The 21,015-nt window shown below is 38.5% G+C and overlaps 1 protein-coding gene and 1 long non-coding RNA gene across 5 annotated transcripts in view; one reads left to right on the top strand and one right to left on the bottom strand.

Moving 5' to 3' along the window:
• NHLRC2 (NHL repeat containing 2) overlaps positions 1-21,015 on the top strand; it is a 59,511-nt gene that overhangs the window by 28,156 nt on the left and 10,340 nt on the right. Inside the window, exons 5-10 of the mRNA XM_060641428.3 lie at positions 1,782-1,911; positions 13,993-14,092; positions 17,224-17,455; positions 18,256-18,378; positions 19,291-19,500; positions 20,524-20,743. Of these exons, the coding sequence (XP_060497411.1) occupies positions 1,782-1,911; positions 13,993-14,092; positions 17,224-17,455; positions 18,256-18,378; positions 19,291-19,500; positions 20,524-20,743 (1,015 nt within the window). The remainder of the gene's footprint in view (positions 1-1,781; positions 1,912-13,992; positions 14,093-17,223; positions 17,456-18,255; positions 18,379-19,290; positions 19,501-20,523; positions 20,744-21,015) is intronic.
• The window catches only part of LOC132684877 (uncharacterized), a 143,487-nt gene continuing 141,824 nt past the window's right edge, over positions 19,353-21,015 (bottom strand). For all 4 annotated transcript variants that reach the window (XR_014135336.1, XR_013550570.2, XR_013550572.2 and 1 more), the window contains one exon: positions 19,353-20,568. This is a non-coding gene — a long non-coding RNA (uncharacterized LOC132684877). The remainder of the gene's footprint in view (positions 20,569-21,015) is intronic.

Here is a 21,015-nt window from a genome sequence, read left to right as displayed (position 1 = left end):
ATATAGTTTGATTCTGTTTAGCTGAGATCTTAGAAGAGATACAACTCATCTATGATGAAAAAAACAATACTGTTTGTCTCTGGGGGCAGGATTAACTGGATGGAGGCATAAGGGGACTTATTGGAGTGAAGATAACATTCTGCATCTTTATGTAAATTAAGGTACACAGTTTTATGCATTTATGAGAAGTCATTGAATGATACACTTAAGATCTTTGCATTTCATTGTAAGTTTTGCCTCAAAAAAGAAAAGGGAACTGGAAAAATATGGACCTCTTACCAATGATAAACAAGCCGGGATATTTAGAGCCTGTGTACTGTTGTTTACAGTTTACTTTGAAATGTGTCAAAAGGTATAAATGGGTTGAAGGATTGATAGCTCCATAAACTGTGTGATAAAGCAAGTAAGTGACATGTTGATAGTAGGTGGTGGGTGTACAGATGTTTGCAATAAAATTCTTTCAACTTTTATGTTTGTTTGACAGTTTTCATGGTGAGATGTTGGGGGAAGGATCTCAGGAGATGAAACCGAAGGGTTTTTGTTGTTGTTTTTTTTTCAGAAATCATTAGTTTTTCAGTTTATAAAATAGAGGCAGTATAGTAGAGCTAGAACTGCCTGGGTTCAAATCCGAGATCCTCGATTTACTAGCTGTGTGATCTTGGGAAACCTGCTTTATGATCTATGCCTCAGTATCCTCAATATTAATCAAAATCACAAATCATAGGATTATTATGAGATTGGACAAATGGATGACTCTTGAACTAGTGCCTGGCACATGTTAAGCTCTATTTTTGTCAATTACTAGCCAAGCATAACTGAAATACATATATTTAACTTTAAGAAACATGCATTTTTTAGGGCTCCTGGGTGGCTTAGTCATTTAAGTGTCCAACTCTGATTTTTGGCTCAGGTCATGATCTCATGGTCACAATCATGACCTATCATGGTCATGATCTCTGTACTGGGTGTGGAGCCTACTTGGGATTCATTCTCTCTCCCTCCCTCCCTCCCTCCCTCTCCCTCCCTCTCCCTCCCTCCCCCTCCCTCCCTCCCTCCCTCTCTCCCCCTCCCTCCCTCCCTCCCTCTCTCTCCCTCCCTCCCTCCCTCTCTCTCCCTCTCTCCCTCTCCCTCTCCTTCTCCTTCTGCCCCTCCCCCACTTGCACACACATGTTCTCTCTCAAAAAGAAAAAGAGAGAAACATGCATTTTTCCAGATTTTGCTTTGAAATTTGGAATTACACTTTCTTCTAACATACTTTATAGTTAAGGTGAGATCAGTAGCAGTTAAGATGAGGTCAATACCAGTAGAGGCTATGATGAGGATGGGGAGGGGAAAGGGGGGTGGGGAATGAAAAGGACAGAGTTTTGTACATTTAAATAACAAGCTCACCCTATACTGTACTTGATTAGCCTTTTTTTTTTTAAAGACTTTGTGTTGGGGCGCCTGGGTGGCGCAGTCGGTTAAGCCTCCGACTTCAGCCAGGTCACGATCTCGCGGTCCGTGAGTTCGAGCCCCGCGTCAGGCTCTGGGCCGATGGCTCGGAGCCTGGAGCCTGTTTCCGATTCTGTGTCTCCCTCTCTCTCTGCCCCTCCCCCGTTCATGCTCTGTCTCTCTCTGTCCCAAAAATAAATAAAAAACGTTGAAAAAAAAAAAAAATTAAAAAAAAAAAGACTTTGTGTTGCAAAACCTTTCTGTATGTTCTACTGGAAGTCCTCATGTACCAAAAGGAAAACAAAACAAAAGTAACATGCACTGCATAAAACGTGTGTCAATTTCTGTAGATTGACCTAGAAGCTGAGATGGTGAGCACCGTAGCTGGCATTGGGATTCAAGGTACAGATAAAGAAGGTGGAGCTAAAGGAGAAGAACAGCCCATTAGTTCCCCCTGGGATGTGGTTTTTGGGACATCAGGTATGTAAACTTTTAATATTAAATATAAGTGAACTTTGCTTAATACATGTAACATTTTTAAGATATTCTGGGGACATTCATTGGGATTAATTCTAATTGCTAGTTAGTTTAGACTTTTATTACCTGTGGTGGTGTTTGTTAATTTAAAACTAAGGCCAGCAGTATATATTGTTATATATAACATTACATGCTTACATGTTGTATTTTTATACATACGATAGACAATATATTACTCTAATGTTAACAAATTTCAGCTTAGCTGCAGTTTCCAGTTAATACAGTTCTGAATATTCTTAAATTTGAAAGATCGTAGTTTCAGAACTTCAAATGATTATTCATGAACCATGCTGTTTAACAATGCCCTTTTTATTTACTCTTCATTCGGAAAGAAATCAAGAAGTGATAGCTGCTTTTTTTAGAGTATTAAAATTTGTATTGAAACGTGATAGCTCCTTTTGGGCAATTAAAAAAATTACTGAATTATGTTGGTATTGAATGAATGAGATTTATATTATCTTCCTAATCTTTATTACCTGTATTAATTGACCAGAAAGTAATCTAGAAACATTCATACCCTTATTTTTCATTGACCCTCAGTGATACTGAGATAGTTGTCTACACATCTAAAACCAGAGTAATGAATAAAGAAAGTTAGTAGAATCCATTGAAGATGGTATTAGGAACTAAATGGTTTGTATGATCTGAATATCTTTATAGAGTGACTAAGCACCAGTTTAGTTTAATGGCTTTACATTTGAGGTAATTTCCTATTATGTTAATGTGTTTATAATTCAAAGACCTTAATTTTTTCCATTGTGATTAACTTTATAAAGCTTTTACTATTCACAGAATAGTTGAATGAACTGGTACTGCTGCACTTAATAATTACTTAGGTATTTCGTGTAAGTTACTTTTGAGAATTTTATTTTTGGAACTCTGTGCCCCAGTAATCATGAGGGTTTTAGAGGCTCAAAGGGAGAAGGAAGGGGTTGGGAAGGGAGAGGGAAGAGTGTGTCCCAGGTGCAAGCAATGAGGGGTCATATTATATGCAGAGAATTTTAAAACCGTAGTGAAACCAGCTACAGTCTTCTTTGTGTCACCACGCACCCCCAATTCTAAATAATTTCAAGGTTAAAAATATTCATCCCTAACAGGACTTCTCTGTTGCTCCTGCCTCTTTGCCTTGGATACACTACTGAGCTCTTTGAACATAGATCTTAGAGATAGAAAACCGGTCGGGAAACATCTCTCTCGGTAAACTAGTCAAAGTGGGTGAGAATTGCTACTTTGGTGTGCTGTCACCTCCCTCACGGAGAAAAAAGAAATTTTCTCCCCTAGTGTGTAAGTCCCGAGTGATTTAAAGCTGTAGTCTGTATAGCAGTTCAGTTACTGATGTTGCTATTTTGCAATTTACAACTTGTATTTACTGTGTCTGTTAGTAATTGCCGCAGTAACACTTCATAAGAAATCATCCCCAAACTCCTACAAACCTAAACCTTTATTTCTCACTCACATATAGGTTTGGGGTTCAGCCGATCAAGGCTCAGCCTGGGCTTGGTTCCAGGCTGTTTCTTGGGTGTAGATCTGCTCCATTTGTTTCTCGTCCTCCTTGGACCAGTAGCTGTCTGAGACATATTCTTTTGGCAAAAGGCAGAAGCACAAGAGTGTAAGCCCAGTACATACATTTTAAGCCCTTGCTCATGTCATATCTGCCTACCTACTGTTATTAAGCAAATCACATAACTGAGCTCAAAGTCATGGGATGGGAATTGCATTTTGCCTACAGCGAGGCCATGGTAAGGGTGTGGATGAACCAAGATGAGTAATTCAGTCTGTCACATAAATTAGAACTTGCATTGCTTAAAAACAGGATATACTTTACCAGATACTATATTTAAGTAGCCAAGGAGTACTTAAATCTAGGCTAAAAGTTTTTTCACACATTATGGCATGGAATCTCTGGTTGTTTATTTCCTACTGAGAATGCATCCAAACTGCTTTCTAAAGAAAATCTTGGCTCTAGAGACAAGTACCCTCTTGGCTTCCACCTGGACTGATGTGCTGAGATGTATGTCTTTATTAAGCTCAGTTCTCAGTAAAGGAAGTGAGTCCTACCTTAGCTCAACGGATCATTAAGAGCATATGGCTCTGCGTTTCACTTACAGCTTAAAATAGCTTCACTCCAGGTACTTGGCAAGACGAGTAATCTTAAATGCACTTAAGCTTAACACCCTTCAAAATACTAAGAGAAAATGGTTTTCAAGCATTATATGAAGGACCTATAATCACAATGACTACTCTAGTCCAAGAGTTTTTAACCTTGGGTCATATACTCCAGGCATTCCTGGTTAGGCTTTTTGAGGTACTTAAACTTCCCAGAAACTCTATAAAATTTGGAGGAATTGGTCAGAATTTCATCAGAATTTCAAAGTTGTATGTTCCCCAGGAAACATTTTAAGAGCCACTGCTTTAAGTTACTCTAAAATCTAATCTCCTGGATTGATGTATATTGTCAGAGTATGGGGAAATTGGATCATAGGATATTTGTTCTTACAATTGTTTTTACTAAACTGTATTTTGGGATTCTGTCATTCATTAAAAAATATATTGACGCATAAACATGTCACATTCATTTATATCTATATGTGTGCATATGTGTTTCACACTGTGGATTCATCAAAACACGGCCCTATGGGACTTGTACTGTTTTTACTATAGAGATTTGCTGTAATTCAATCATTACCTTATAAATTTCTCTACTAGAGAATTTTTTTCTGATCCCTATATTATTTTTTTCCTAAGTATGAAGTTTAAGCTCCTTGATAATTTGAATATTGTAACTGATTGTATTTGCTTTGTTGTATTGATTACCAGAAAACTTAGAGACAAATTATCGAGCAAAATATAATGGAAACATGACATTCATTTTTCAATATCTGTACAGTTGCATTTTTTCTACCCTGTTTACCTATTGCTTCAATTTCCTTATTTCATATTTATTTATTAGTGTTTATTTCTTTGTCAGCTACCTGAATCCTTTGTGGAAATAAAAGCAGAAGTAAATGAGTAGAATCCATTACTGAAGTGATTCACTATGATAATTGATCCATATAGGAAAAAAATCTTTTTAATTTTTTTTAAACAGTTATTATTTTTTAAATTTTTTAAAAAATGTTTTTATTTATTATTTTTTTGAGACAGAGACAGACAGAGCATGAGCAGGGGAGGGGCAGAGAGAGAGAGGGAGACACAGGATCCAAAGCAGGCTCCAGGTTCTGAGTTGTCGGCACAGAGCCTGACGCGGGGCTCAAACCCCACAAACTGAGATCATGACCTGAGCTGAAGTCGGACGCCTAACCAACTGAGCCACCCAGGCACCCTGTACACTTATTTATTTTTGACAGACAGAGACAGAGCATGAGCGGGGGAGGGTCAGAGAGAGAGAAGGAGATACAGAATTTGAAGCAGGCTTCAGGCTCTGAGCAAGCTGTGAGCACAGAGCCCAATGCGGGGCTTGAACTCACAAACTATAGATCATGACCTGAGCTGAAGTCAGGTGCTCAACCGACTCGGCCACCCAGGTGCCCCGGAAAAAAAAAAAAAAAAAAATCTTTTAAATCTGGGAATCATAAAAGTAAAAATGCTTTCTTTTAAGAACTATAAATGTACATTTTTAGCCAATCTTTTGATGTAGGACTACAGCCTTTTCTTTACGTGGCCCCTGATAGTCTTGAACCACTCTAAATATATTGTTTTGGTTTCTTTAAAGTGTGATGAGAATTTTGAAACCCCTGCAAGGAAATCTGAGGGCTGAAATTTTTTTAACCTATTCTTTTCAGTAGTCTTTCTACACTTAGTTCAACAACAATTTGGCTTAGCTACTTTCATTAAGTCTTCCCAAAGTATTCAACTTTGTTTTCATAAAAATAACTTTCCATTTGCATTCATATTTAATTGGATCATATATAAATTATGTAATTGTACAACTGGTTTAAACAGATGTGTAATTAAATGCAACTTGAAAGGGACTGACTGAGAAAAATCGTTCTCGTAAACACATAAATTTTTTTAATATTTTAAAAGGATATATCTGAAATTCTACCATAGTTAGGAATTTGAAAGAGGATGGAATTATCAGAAGGGAAACATGAAATGTAGATTAGGTGTTGTAATATCTTCATATATCAGGCTGTTCCATAGTGCAAAAATGGACCACAACACAGCTATGCCTAGCAGCATGGACAAGTATCTGGCATCTACGGAGTAAAAAAATCAAGTTACAGAAAAGACCCACATTAGATTTCTTTTATAGAAAGTTGAATAGGAAGCAAGGCTATACAATTGGCCTTTGAACAGTGCAGGGGGTAGGGGCACTGACCCCCTTGCTGTAAAAAAAAATCTGCATGTAACTCTGCCTCCCCAAAACCTTAACTACTAATAGCATACTCTTGATCAGAAGCCTTCCGACAACATAAAGTTGATGAACACATATTTTGTATATGTGTAATATACTGTGTTATTTTTTTAATGTTTATTTAGTTTTGAGAGAGCATGAGTAGGGGAGGGGCAGAGAGTGAGGAAGAGAATCCAAGCAGGCTCCACAGAACCGGATCTGGGGCTCTAAATGAACCATGAGATAAAGACCTGAGCCGAAATCAAGAGTCAGGCTGAACCACCCAGGAGTCCCCTATATACTGTATTCTTACAATAAAGTAAGCTAGAGAAAAGAAAATGTCAAGAAAATCATAAGAGAAAAAACAACTACAGTACTATACTGTATTGATAAAAAGTCTGCGTACAGGTATACTCATGTACTTCAGACCTGTTTTCAAGGGTCATCTGTACAATCAAGAGATCCATCCAGACATGGAAAAATTAAAAAGTAAAAGAAGAATGAAAAACACAAATTTTTAGACTAGTGGTTCTTTGTGGGAGGAGAAGGGGATATGATTATAGAAGGATGCATGAGGTTTTCAAATAATATTCTTTTTCTTGAACTTGGTGGTGTGCTCATGGATTTTTAGATATTAAACTTTGTATATAACATGTATCCATTTGAACGTACAACCTGTATCCATGTGAATGTATACTTAATTAAAAATTGAACTTAAAAAAAAACAAAATAGATTAGGTTAAGAGAATGTAAAATACTGAGGACGAATACACAATTGAATATATGTCTTATCACGAGACCCAGTTAATAATACTTCAAGAGATTAGGGAGGTACTTGAAATACCTCTGATCGTTTTAAATATACATGTAATGTGTATATGTACGTACATATGTATTTTAAATAGTGACTGAATATTTAGCCTAATCATGCCATTACAGTAATAAAAGCATAAAAATAACATAAAATTATTTTTACAAAAGAGATTGTTTCATCTTTGTTCATTTTTTATCACTCAAAATATAGTCAGAGTTTCATAATGCACTAAAAATAATAAGTACAACAAATTCATATTTTTTCAGAATCTGTGCCATGTTTCTAAGAGATTTTTTTTTTTATCATAAAGGTCAAAACCCCTGCTGCTCTCTAAGTACTTTGGACTTTACCTGATTTAGAATAATTTATGGAAAGGACAGTGTGCCCGAATCCCATTAACCTTCGTTGGCCCTTTAATCAGCATTTTCCCTAGATATAATTTAGCTGTTCTTAATGATTGAAATCCAACTGTTTAGTATGCTAAAAAATCTACAGTGTTGGTACTTATGTGCGTAGATAATATACTTCCCTGACTTCCATTAATATGCTATGAAATACCATAAAAAACATCCTCTAAGATAATCAGTTGAGAGATTTTTTTTTTTTTTTTTTTGAGGAGTGAATTTTATACAGTGGGACTAATGTGTTTTTATTTTGGTAAAATAAAAACAGTTGTTTTCTATTTAAAATTTGAGAGAAGAGTGTTTATTATCACATTGACTTTGTATTTATAAGATTTTTTTTAAGTCAGGTTAATGAGATATAATTTATAAAAGTGGCATTCACCCTTATTAGGTTTAAGCCCTGTGATTTTTGACAAACATACAGTCTTTAACCATTACTACAATCAAGACAGAGAATATTTCCATCATCCCAGAAAGTTCTTGTGACCCTTTGCTCAGTATCCTTCCCACTACTCTACCACCTACTCCAGCTACCAACAGTGTTCTATTTCTTGTTCCTTTTTCTATTTAGCATAAAGCTTTTGACACTCATCCCTGTTGTTGCTTGTATCAGCTGTTTGTTCTTTTTTATTTTTAAGTAGTATTCCGTTGTATGGCCGTACCACAAATTGTTTATTCGCTAGTTGATAGACACTTCGGATGGCTCTCGTTTATGGCAATTATGATTAAAGCCTCTGTAAACATTTGTGTCCAGGTTTTTATGTGGACATTTGTACTTAGTTCTCTTGGGCAGATGCTTAGTAATTGAAATTGCTAGGTCATATGGAAGTGTATGTGTCATTTTATAAGAAACTGCCAAACTGTTCTCAAAACTTTTTCTTAGAATCCCAAGTGTCCTTCTGGAATAATACTGCTTTAGTCTGGAGAACTTCTGTAACATTTCTAGAGACACATGTCTGCTGACATTGATTTCTCTTGGCTATTTTTTTAAGGGGGGGGATGTTGGGAGTGAGATATCTGAAAAAGTATTTAGCTTTTATTTTTGAAAGATATTTTTTACTCCATGTATTAGTCTGGACTGAGTTTTTTTAGGTACTTTGAAGATGCATTCCATTGTCTTATAACTTACATAGTTTTAAACAAGAGGTCTAATTATTTTCCTAGTTCTTTTACATATAAAGTGCCCCCCCCCCCCCCCCCCCGCCTTTGGCTGCCTTCAAGATTTCCTTTGGTTTTTAGCAGTTTGATAAGTGTAGGAGTTATCCTTAGAATTCTTGAGTCTGTGGTTTTGTGTCCTTCACTATTGGTGGAAAAATTCTCACCTATCATCTCTTCATGTATGTTTTCTGCTCTTTTCTTTCTGGGATTTCAGCTACTTATATGCGAGAGTCTGATGTTCTACCCATCAGTTCTTACGTATCATGTTTTTTATTTCACCTTTTTTTCTGTGGTGTTTCAATTCAGATCATTTATATTGGTTTATCTTTAGGGTCATTGTTTCCTCAGCTGTGTCTAGTCAACTGATGAGCCTATTGAAGGAATTTTTATTATTGGGATTCTTTTGTGTATAGCATCTCCATTTTACTATTTCCTATAGATTCCATGTATCTGCTTAAATTCTTCACCTATTTAGGTATGTTGGCCACCTCTTTCTCTAGATTCTTTAACATAGAAAGTATAGCTCTCTCAAAGTCCATACCCTACAGTTCCAGATTTCAGGTCATCCCTGAGTCTGTTCTGTTGATTGTTTTGTCTCTTAAAAGTGGAGTTTTGGTTTGGGAGGGGGGTGTTGTTTTGTTCTGGCCTTGCTGTTATGTGTGTCTTCTCATTTTTTTTTTTTTTTTTTAATATTCCAGTCATCTTGAATAGAACTATAGAGGCTGAGGAGATCAGTAGTATTTATGCCATTATAATGGGAGTTTCAGTCAATTCGGTCAGAACCTAGGCTGGGCCTTGGTTTTATGATCGCTGTGGTTACTCTCCGTTGATCATAGCTTTCGAATTCCTCTGGCAGGGGGCTGCTGCGGCCTTAGTGTGGGGAGCCTGCGTGCCGGAGGGTCTTTCTCAGTGTTGGCACACTGTCCGCCTTTGGTCACCCTGCACAGCCGAGCCACAGGGTTGTTTCCCTGCCTTGCAGTAGTTCCACAAGAGAGAGGCCGCTGCTGTTTGTTATTGGTCGACCTCAGTCCTGGGGAGGCCCTGTGTGCCTGGGCCGTCGTGAAAGGAGGCGGGAAGCTTCTTCGCTGTTCCCGTTCCTTCTCTCCGGGGCAGCTAAATTCTGAGTGGTTTTGAGAAGTCTTCTGCTTCTCCCCCAGCAGTGGGAAACCTGTATTGGTGTCGGTATGGGGTCTTTGGCCAAAGACGCCTCCCCCAGAGGTGGAGAGGTTTTTTTCTTCTGCCCTTCCTCCAGCTGTAATTGGTTTTTTCCTGTACCATGGGACGCCGGGCTTGGTTGCTTTCTCCTAGTGGCGTGAAGTTTTGCTTCATAGGAGGTTGAGAGATTGCGTAGAAAAACCTATTTACGCTAATGGGCAATTTCACAGGTGAAATTATTTAGAGGGTTCTAATCATTGGCTTCTATTTTTGATCCTAGTTGCTTAAAATAACATTGAATTTTTAAAAGCTAGATGGCAGGTAATTTTCTTTTCATTTTCATATTTCATTTGCTGATTTTATTCCTGTCTTATATAATTATTTCACTAATTCTCACAGTTACGAGAGGTTTTGCCTTTTAAAAATACTCCCAAAACCTTTTCAGCTCTTGGCATTGTCTTTTTTATTTTTTTACTTATTTTTTTTAGTGACTGTTGGAAGTCAGTAATACTAAATGAACTCTTCATTTAAAACTGAAATGTTCATGATCACCATATTCTTGTTAGAAGGAACAGAGCCAATACCTATACTTGGTGATACAACTACGTGCTTTAGATTTCAAAATCCAGGGTGGATAGTATAAATTATTAATGATTCTTGTTGGCTCAATAGACCTTATAAATGCCCGACTACCTTTTTCTGCCTTCTCTTCCCTCTCATTCTTTCTGATTTTATCTGCAAGAACAAACTCTTCAGCCCTCAGTGAATGATCAGGCCAGGGTAAAAACTTCCTGAGAGGCAGTGTAGTATGGACTGAAGCCAGACCGCTTGGGTTCTAATTAGTTTACATCGTAGTAGTTATGTGACTTTGGACAAGCTACCTGGCCTCTTTATGCCTCAATTTCCTCATCTAAATTAAAGATACTAATAGTTATCTATTTACATACTAATGGTATTTATATACTAATATACTTATATACTAATATATTTATATACTAATAGTATTTATATACTAATAGTATTTATATACTAATAGTATATAGGTCAAAAGTTTATTGCACGAATTACTAGGAGCATTAATATGTGATGCATTTCGAACAGTGCTTGGCACGTAGAAAGTGGTACCTAACAAATACTGTAGAAGGATTTGTTATAATATGGGGTTTCATCCTAAAAGTCACAAAGAGCTGCTGGTAAGCTGAAACAAACCAAAAATGGAAAGGCAAGGGATTGGAAAAAATACTGGTAAGGGATTATTCAGCCATAGGTTATCTCATAGGCTACAGGAAAGAAGGACAGAAAGAGTGAATGTAGACACACATCCTGGCATAGAGAGCCATGCTTACGTTTGATCTGATCTCTCTCCTGATCACACAGAAAATGTTCTTGGGTCCTTGAAGCCAGGGCTAAGTTCATGGGGCAGAGGCAGGAAGGAGGGAGGGAGAAAACTTGGCTGCAAGAGCCCAGCCTCACTTCTGTAGTTCCTCTGTTCTGGTTAGAACACTAACAATTTGGAGTCAGACTTACTAATAGATTATTATTCCAGGTTTAGCTGTGTGAATTTTAACAAATTATTTAACCCTTCTCAATTTCAGTTTCTTTATAAAATGGAGAACAACTTACTAAAGTTGTTAAATTAAAGGAAATACTCCCTGAAACATGCTTACTTAGCTCAGTCCCTTAGTCATAGAAGTGTTCTGGATGGTCATCATTTTTTACCACCTCCCTCCCCCCAGCTGTCATCATCAGTTGTTATGGGGAATTCCAGGACACTGAAATCCTGACCTGACACAGCCTTTGCTTCTATACTTTTTCTTGTTTCTCATGCTTCAAAGGAAATAAGTACACAGAGAGCAAAACCAAACAGATCGTTCACACTTTAATACCATAAGTTTGGCCTTCATGCAGTAAGACTCTGGTCGAACTAGGCCGGTCAATTTGGAGAACCGATTAGGTCTTTGACTCAGCTATGTACCAACGCAGCTCTCTCTTGGCAGAGGGTAGAGGCTTTAACAGCGTGCCATCTTCTACTGATTACAGTTTTGTTTCTAATCTTTATGCTTTGTGCTTCTCTTTTCTTACCGCACAAATTAGGACCTTCATATGATGCTAAATAAAAGTGTTGATAGCAGATATCCTTGTCTCATTTCTGTTCTCAGGGGGAATGTCTTAGTCACCTCGGGCTGCCATAACAAAATACCACAGATGGGGTGGCTTAAACAACAGAAATTTATTTTCTCACAGCTCTGGAGGCTAGAAGTCCAAGGTCAAGGTGCCAGCATGATTGGTTTCTGGTGAGAGCTCTCTTCTAGCTTATAGATGGTCACCTTTGCACTTTGTCCTTACATGGCAGGAGCAAAATAAAATAATTATGAAAAGCTTCTGATCCACTTTTAAAGTGATTAAGCAGAGACAGAGTCCCCAGAATAAATGGGTGCCCTTGTCACTTTTAATATAATTTATGTTCATAAAAATATTTGACTATGAAAAATTAAAATACTTTCCTTTAGATTTCATAGGATAGTAATTAAGAACACAGAAAAAGAGGCAACATGTGATCTAGATTTTTCTGTTGGTCCACCTGGTGTCAGATTCCAGTTCATTTGCCAGCACTGTGATCCTGGCAAGTTACCTAACCTCTCTAAGCCTCAGTTTCTTCATCTGTAAAAAGAGCCTAATAACACTACGTGTCTTTTGGGGCATCTCAGAAAATGTAAGTGATAATCTCTATAAAGTGCTTGGCACATAGCAACCACAATTTTTTGAGAACCATCATTATTTTTGTTGTTGTTAAATTGAAAGACACTTGAAAGTAATATAAGTTAAGGAAGAAAAGTTTGGACACAAACTACTTGAAGTTAAAGAAGATACAAAAAAACAAAACAGCCTTACCAAGATACTTCTTTTAGCATAAGGTAGATCTGACCAAATTGTTTTAGTTAAAAATTCTCAATTATATGTAAAAGTTGCCTCAGAATACAGTTTGAATATATATATATATATATATATATATATATATATATATATATATATATATATATTTTTTTTTAGAGTAGGCTCCACACCCAACAACATGGGGCTTAAACTCACGACTGTGATAAGGAGTCACATGCTCTACCAACTGAACCAGCCAAGCACCCCTAAATTGAAATAAATATGGTAAGGGGCGCCTGGGTGGCTCAGTCGGTTAAGCTTCTGACTTCAGCTCAGGTCATGATCTCGCGGTTCGTGAATCCGAGCCCCACACCGGGCTCTGTGCTGACGGCTCAGAGCCTGGAGCCCGCTTTGGATGCTGTGTCTCCCTCTCTTTCTGCCCCTCCCCTGCTCACACTCTGTCTCTCTCAAAACTAAACATTAAAAAAATTAAAATAAAATAAAAAATGTTAACAAAAGAATTTGAGAAATAGAGCCTTGTCATGTTGTAGTTAGTTGTAACATCATCTAAGAAAGTGGAAAATTATTTCTGATATTTAGTAAACAAGGTTATATTCTAATATGTTATATACCCTTAGCTTTTTTGCAGGTGAACTATGTTTTTTTGAAAACTCTCATAGCCAACTAAACAGTGGATTTTTAAATAACAGCTGTGATGTGTATCTAAGTCTAGCTAATCCAGTGGTGGAAATATTTAAGTAGGCTCGATGGCCAACTGGGGCTTGAACTCATGACCCCGAGACGAAGAGTCGCATGCCCCACCGATTGAGCCAGCTAGGTGCCCCAAAGGAAATACCTGTTTTTTTTACAGTATTAAAAGATGGGGTCTTTTCATGATAATTGAACAAAAACCCTGTTATTAAAGCATATGATTTCAGTGGTTAATGCTCAGTATTTGACTGGCAGAGTTTCTCTGGAGAGCATATGTCAACTTGTTTTAGCAGATAAAATAAGAACAAACATTGTGTCCAGAGAGGCAGAGGGACAGACCGCTATTGAGAATGCTTTGGATTTCTATGAATTTACAGGTAAATTTATAAATAGTAAGTAACATTTCACAAGGAAAACGGAAAAATTTCAAAAACAACTTAAAACGCTGCAAATATTTTTTTCTTCAGATGATTTGTAAACATAACCGCTGTCATCTTTTAAACTTCTAAAACATGCGGAGTGTTTGTCTTAACGAGATATGTATATGATAATTACTGTTTATTTTTGTAAAGGTTCAGAGGTCCAAAGAGATGACATTCTCTGGATAGCCATGGCAGGGACTCATCAGATATGGGCACTGCTCCTGGACAGCGGCAGACTACCAAAGAAAAAGTAAGTGACAGTTTCTGTCTCGTGTGAACTACACGAGTTCACAGAATTCCCTCTCCCCGAGTCTCCACGCTCACAGCTCCGCTGCGTGCTAGTCACTAGCGTGTGCTGGGCTGGAGCTCCGTTAACTGCCTCTCCGATCGTCGGGAGCGTAAGACAAGGTTTGTTTCTGGCTGACTCAGTAGGTTCACTGGGGAGCGTTCCTCTGCCACTAGGCCGATGAAGCGGCCACCGTCTGGAGCTTTGCCAGTCACCCTGGCAGAGAGAGAGGTGGTGAGTCGCTCGGTGGCTCTTAAAGCTTCTACTTGGGAGTGACGTACGTCACTTCTGTCTCACGAGCCCAAGTCTTGTGACTGCCATTGCTAACTTCTGGGAACCTGGGAAGAGCGGCCCTATGGAGCATCTAGAGACAGAACTGGAGCTGTGGGCACATCTCTAACATGCAGTCCAGACATCCCCGCTCATTAACACAGACACTGGAGGACTGCGTGACAGAGCGGTTAATGGCTCGGGTTTTGTAGTCATGCCTCAGGTTGAATCCCGACTCTGCCACTCATCTCTCTGAGCTTAGGAGAGCCCACTTAACCTTCTATCCTTCCGTTTCCTTATGTATATCTACTTCCTTGGCTTGTTTTGAGGATTAATAATATATATGAAGAGCTCAGCCTAGTGCCTGGTTTATATACAGTAAATGTAGGAGTTTTGCTGCCACTGTTGGGGATATAAAGATGAAAAAATAGTGTCTCTGCACACTTTTTTTATATCCTTTCTGTAGAGCCTTGTTTCTTCTCCCTAACACTCCAGGTAGAACTATGCATATTCTTTGCTATGACCTCACTGCACCCCCTGTGTAGTTACATTACTGTGCTGATAAGTGCCTTCTCTCTCCCCCTCCCCCTCCCCATTTCTGGTTGTACTTGTTTACATAACTGTTTCCTTCTACTACACTGTCCCTTAAGGCACCCTTTCTCATTCATTTCTATGTCCCCTGTGCATAGCATAGTATGTGGTATATAATAGGAGTTCGGTAAGGGTTTATAGAATAAATGAATGAATGGAAGTCCTAGACCACAAAGACCGTTTAATCACCATAGAAAGTAAGTGCTAATCATCTCAGACATATTTATCAGTAGGAAGGAGTAGTTCTATAGATGATCGAACATACCAGATGCTCCAAATCGTGTGTGTGTGTGTGCGCGCATGTGTTGCTGTGTGTGCTGTTTGGCGACATTTAGTCATCGTCTTACCTACTTATTAAACATGCTGGATGCTAGGCCTGTGCTAATCTGAAGGGATAAAATATATTCACTGTATTAAGAATAAAGCTTTTTAAATGTTGCTCTCTTCAGTGGACTAACAGAGGAAGAATGAGATCACCAAACAGAAAATAGCTGGGAAATGCCAGTGCTGTGTGTAAAAGGGATCACTGCAGCAGTCCTTTAAAGTGAATAAGAACACCCGATAGCAATAAGATAGGAGCTATCCAGAAAGGCTTCCGGGAAGAAGCTGCTAAACTGAAACCTGAGAGGGGAGTAGGAGTTAGGGAAAGGGGAGGTTTTCTAGGCAGGAAATGACACCAGTGATGTGAGTAAATGCCGAATTGTGAAGTGCCTTGTGTGTCCTTTTAAGACATGTGAATGTTATTCTGCATGCCTATATGGAAAGTTCTAAGCTGGGAAGTGGCCTGATTAGATCTGTGATTTTGAAAGAACATTGGCAGCATCTGGAGTGGGACACAACTAGGGACAGAGGTAGCAGCGATGGGGCTGTGATGATCTCTGGGCATGAGATGACAGTAGCCCAAACCGTGAGGTGACCAGAAACATTAATATGAGGCATCATTATAAACAGTAGAAAGAAGTAGCAAAACTGGCCAGAATCTACTGTTGTAGGTGATGGCTGTTTTCGACCTAGATGGTCAAGAGTGAACTAAATTTCCAAAAAAGTAGAGTTGTCACTGTCGTTCGTAATAGGAAAATGTCCAGTCAGATCACATGGACCCGTATCATAATTTTAAGGATGCTTTATCTTTATTACTGATCTTCAGTGGGCAAGACTCCTAACATTTTAGAAGGTACTTTTTCTCCCCACTCTTTTTTATTTAATTAAGGACACTCCTATTTGAAATTAAGACTCGTATTAATTACCTCTTAATTTGGTGTAGTAGTTATCCCATGTATTTCTATGACTCTATTTTTTTAGAAGTTTCTTGAATAAGTGCCCATATTTTATATATTCTATAACCCTTTGCCTGTATCCCCTGTTCTCTAACTTAGCATCGGTGACATATCAACTACTAAGTGATTGGTGGTCATTTTGGACTTGTGCCTGCTGCACCCTATCTGGAGATGATGGGCACATAGTCTCATTATTTTGCATCCTGAGCGAGCTTCTTCCCTTCCTTCAACACACCACGTCTTCCTTACTGTTCCTCCAGCATAAACTTAGAAGCCAAAGTGTAAAACTTTCTCCATGTTACAAAAAGAATCCTTGCAGAGTGCTCTAAATAGAAATTTCTTATTGTATGTTAAGAAATGCGTTTTACATTTGATTAAAGCAGCATTATCATCCTGTAGGAAGTGAAGGTGGGATCCAGCTATACCTCTCTCTGGCCATTTTGTAGGGGAAAAAAAAACCAAAATTATCTAGTCAATGATATGATCCTTATTCTTGTCAGGGACTTCCTAGCTAGCCATTCAGAATAGTTTCAATTTTGTGTGTGTCCTTACACAGTGAGTAAGTTAATGATTTAGAAAAACTACAGTGAAAGGGGCACCTGGGTGGCTTAGTCGGTTGAGTATCTGACTCGGTTTCTGCTCAGGTCATGATCGCATGGTTTGGGAGTTCGAGCCCACATCGGGCTTTGCACTGGCAGTGCAGAGCCTGCTTGAGTCCTCGGTCTCCCCCTCTCTCTGCCCTTCGCCCTCTCGTGCGCTCGCTTTCTCTCTTTCTCTCTCTAAAAAAGAAAAACTACAGTGAAAGCAAAGCTGACTTGCACTCTTTAGGCCAAGATCATAGTTTGCTTCTAACAATGCTTATTTATACCACTGATTTCATTGTTCACATTCATTTGCTAAGTAAATTGGATACAACGTAACCATGTTGATTCCACCTATGAACTTGTCTTTTTTTAGTGAGCTACAAAAAGGAACCTGCCTTCGGTTCGCCGGAAGTGGAAATGAAGAGAACCGAAATAATGCGTATCCTCACAAGGCCGGCTTCGCCCAGCCTTCAGGTCTTTCTCTGGCCTCTGAAGAGCCCTGGCGCTGCCTGTTTGTAGCAGACAGCGAGAGCAGCACCGTGAGAGCCGTGTCACTGAGGGACGGGGCGGTGAGGCACCTTGTAGGAGGAGAACGAGACCCCATGGTAATGCCCGAAAGTCACTGTTGCATGCTGCGCCCAGACCCTGCCAGGCTTGCGGTTCTTGAATTGCGAAGAGTCAATAGATTTTAGGAGACAGAGTTCGTGGCCTCGCCGTAAGTTAAAGTGGAAGTGAGGCCAAAGGAAATGCGACTATAAAGGAACACAAGTAGCAAAACCATCCAAGAGAAGTTGGATGTTGACTCTGCTTGATTACACACACGTCAAGGCTTCAGGAGGAAAGGAAGGATAAAATATTGATTACCAAAAGAAGAGGAGAATGTAGATTAGGTATTAGGCAGTAGGGTGGAAAGAGCATCAGATTAGTAGACTTGACCTGTTCCTGGCTAGAGGTGTGATTACTGTGGATAAAACTATCAAGCACCACAAATTAAGAGGTTCAGAATTCTGTCATTTTGTTTTTCTTGTCTAAATCAAACACCCAGGCCTATTTATGTGAAATTAGACCCATTTCCGGGACACCTGGGTGGCTCAGTCAGTTAAGCATCCTACTTCAGCTCAGGTCATGATTTCACGATTCGTGAGTTCCAGCCCCGCGTTGGGCTCTGTGCTGACAGCTCAGAGCCTGCAGCCTGCTTCGGATTCTGTGTCTCCCTCTCTCTGCCCCTCCCCATTCATGCTCTGTCTCTTTATCTCTCAAAAATAAGTAAACATTAAAAAAACAATCAGACCCATTTCCTCTTTAACTTAACTAGCATATATAGTCATCTTTTTACTTTATACCGTATACTGTAGCACTGTAAAATTTTTAATATGTGCTGTTTCTTTCTTTAAAAAAAAAAAAGAATTTATTTGCTTATGGTGATGTTGATGGAGTAGGAATCGATGCCAAGCTTCAGCACCCACTTGGAGTAACCTGGGACAAGAAAAGGAATTTACTTTACGTGGCAGATTCTTATAATCACAAGGTGAGTCCTTACTGAATTGTAGAATACCCTGCTTTGCATCTGTGGCATTTAAAATGCTGAAAGCTCTGTGAGCCTCCTCCAACTGCCACTTTAAAATAGAGAGGAGTAACAGTCTTTGACAACTATGGATAAGCCTTTGCTGTTCTTTTCTTGGTCCTTTCTTTGCAGAGAGCATATGATGGCACTATGAGCTGGGGAAGGGACTAAACACGTTCCCAATGACTACAGCAAAAAATTGTGAATTGCAATCCATCAAAGCTGCTTAGTAACACAGTAAAGAAGGCAGGTGACAGGGAAATTAATATGTCAACTAACAAAGGAACGTTTCTGAGCTGTTGCATAGTTGCAGTGCCTGTTAGCAAATAATTCCATTTTCAGCATTTCCATTTTTGCCTCTATTGCACAGATTATTCAACTGTTTCCATTTTTATTGCATTTTTCTTTTCTATAAAAACTAGTGGAAAATAAATGTTACTACCTTGTGATGATACCATAAATTAACATAATTGAGGCACAATTGGGAATCATTAGGTTTAACATAAGCAGCCAATTCTCAGCCAGGGTTAGATGCTCATGAGAGAGAAGAAAGTCAGTTCAACTGTGCCCCATTGTCAGGAAAAGAATTTTACTTTATTTTTTTAATTCCAGAAATATTTCATCAAAGATTGTTGCTGGAAGATAAGACGTAACTGGGAGTTTTACGTAGTTTTTAGCTCTTAGAATGGAGCGTCTCCCCTGAGACTGTAATTTGAATGTTTGGCTTTTTGAGAAAATACGGAAATGCCTATTCTTTTCCTGACATTTAGCAAGGATGCTAATGGCAATCGGATTCTCTGGTTTGCTTGATACTACGCTTTACTACGAACGTGAGATTGGCCTTCAGATGTGTACTTCTTTGTTCTTTGTTTTTAGATTAAAGTTGTGGATCCCAAAACAAAAAACTGCACGACATTAGCAGGAACCGGAGACGCAAGTAACGTTATCACTTCCAGCTTCACCGAGTCAACTTTTAATGAACCAGGAGGCTTGTGTATTGGAGAGAATGGCCAGTTATTATATGTAGCAGACACCAATAATCATCAAATTAAAGTGATGGATTTAGAAACAGAAACGATTTCTGTGGTAAGCAATCTGAAAGTAGAAGTTGAAGAGTATCATTTCAAGAATCCTACTGAAGTGCTCACAGCACAGACAGAGACACTTGTGGTTAAACCATCTCCAGTGTTGGGGGTACAACAGGTAGATAGAGTAGCGAGCGAATGCCCAGTTCAAGAATGCCCTGTTCTTGTTAAAATAAAACTTCCATTTGTGCCGAGAGTGTTTAAGATACTGGAAATTGGAGAGAATTTGAACTTTCAGAAGAGGAAAAAAGAGGACTCCGATCTGTATTTAAATGTCTAAAAACAAAATGTATAGAGATACATCATACCACACATATCACGTGGGGTGGGTTGTCAAGGTGTTTTTTTTTTTTTTTTAACGATTCTTAAATTAATGTGTAGTCGTTTCCTGTGGTGAGTCATTACCAAATAACCTCCCAAAGGAAACTCTAGCAGCCACATTTCTCAACACATTGAAAATAAGATTGATTAGAACTCATTTAAGTTTCTTCCAGTTTTTTAAAGATAAGGATAAAGTCTCCAAAATTTTTCAAGCTGCCTCCTGATATATCACATTTGCCTGGAAAAAAAAGCAAGAGTTTTTTTTTTTCTAAAATTCTAGGATTTTAGATTCCTAAGATTTAAAGTGAAAATACAGACTGCCATCATAACATAAGTGTCATTTCTCCTGACATAGACCATCTTATAGTTGGCAGTGAAAATTGGAATTGGAATTATACCCCCTACATTTAAATTGGTAACGTATTACTTTAATTTCCTACCATCTGTAAACATATCAGACAATGAACTTAGTTCTGTTTCATTCGTTAGTATTGGTAACTTTTTTTGCCAGGATGAAATATGTTTCTCGGCCTATAAAATAATCATAAGGACGTCTAAGTAAGCACATTTCTAATTCAGACTAGAATGGCAATTAAGCTTCATTGATACAGAACCTCATTTTTCTACTGAAGTCCAAAATTAAGCCCTTTGCAATTACTATAAAGCAGTTGTGCTTTAATTAACAGATTTCCTTATTTCCTAGCTCCCAGTCTTCAGACCTGAAAATGCTGTTGTAGATGGCCCATTCCTAGGAGAAAAACAGAAGACATTACCCAGACTACCTAAATCTGCTCCAAACATTCGACTTCCCCCAGTGGCTGCATCTCCAGGACAGACTCTGCAGTTCAAGCTAAGATTAGACCTCCCATCGGGAACAAAGTTAACCGAAGGAGTACCCAGTTGTTGGTTTCTAACAGCTGAAGGTATGAGGGTAATCTTGGAAATATTCCAGTATGAAATCATGTTTACCATTCTACCTTCCAGTAATACGGTGATATAAATCTCAGAATCGATTCTAAAGAATGAAATTGGTTTCCCCCCTGGTGGAGTATGATATTTTTAAAAACATACTACTTTAACTGAAGTAACTTGACTCGGGCTTTTTCCAGTTCCATTCTTTGTTTCACTATTATCTTTTACTTTTCCAGATAGCATCTATTAGGTGCTTTAGAGCTTTTCAGTTGCTGTTCATTTT

This window comes from Panthera onca, chromosome D2 (assembly GCF_046562875.1).
Source record: "Panthera onca isolate mPanOnc1 chromosome D2, mPanOnc1 haplotype 2, whole genome shotgun sequence".
NCBI lineage: Eukaryota > Metazoa > Chordata > Mammalia > Carnivora > Felidae > Panthera > Panthera onca.
Note: the sequence above shows the minus strand (reverse complement) of the source record. Positions and strands in the feature narration are given on the sequence as shown.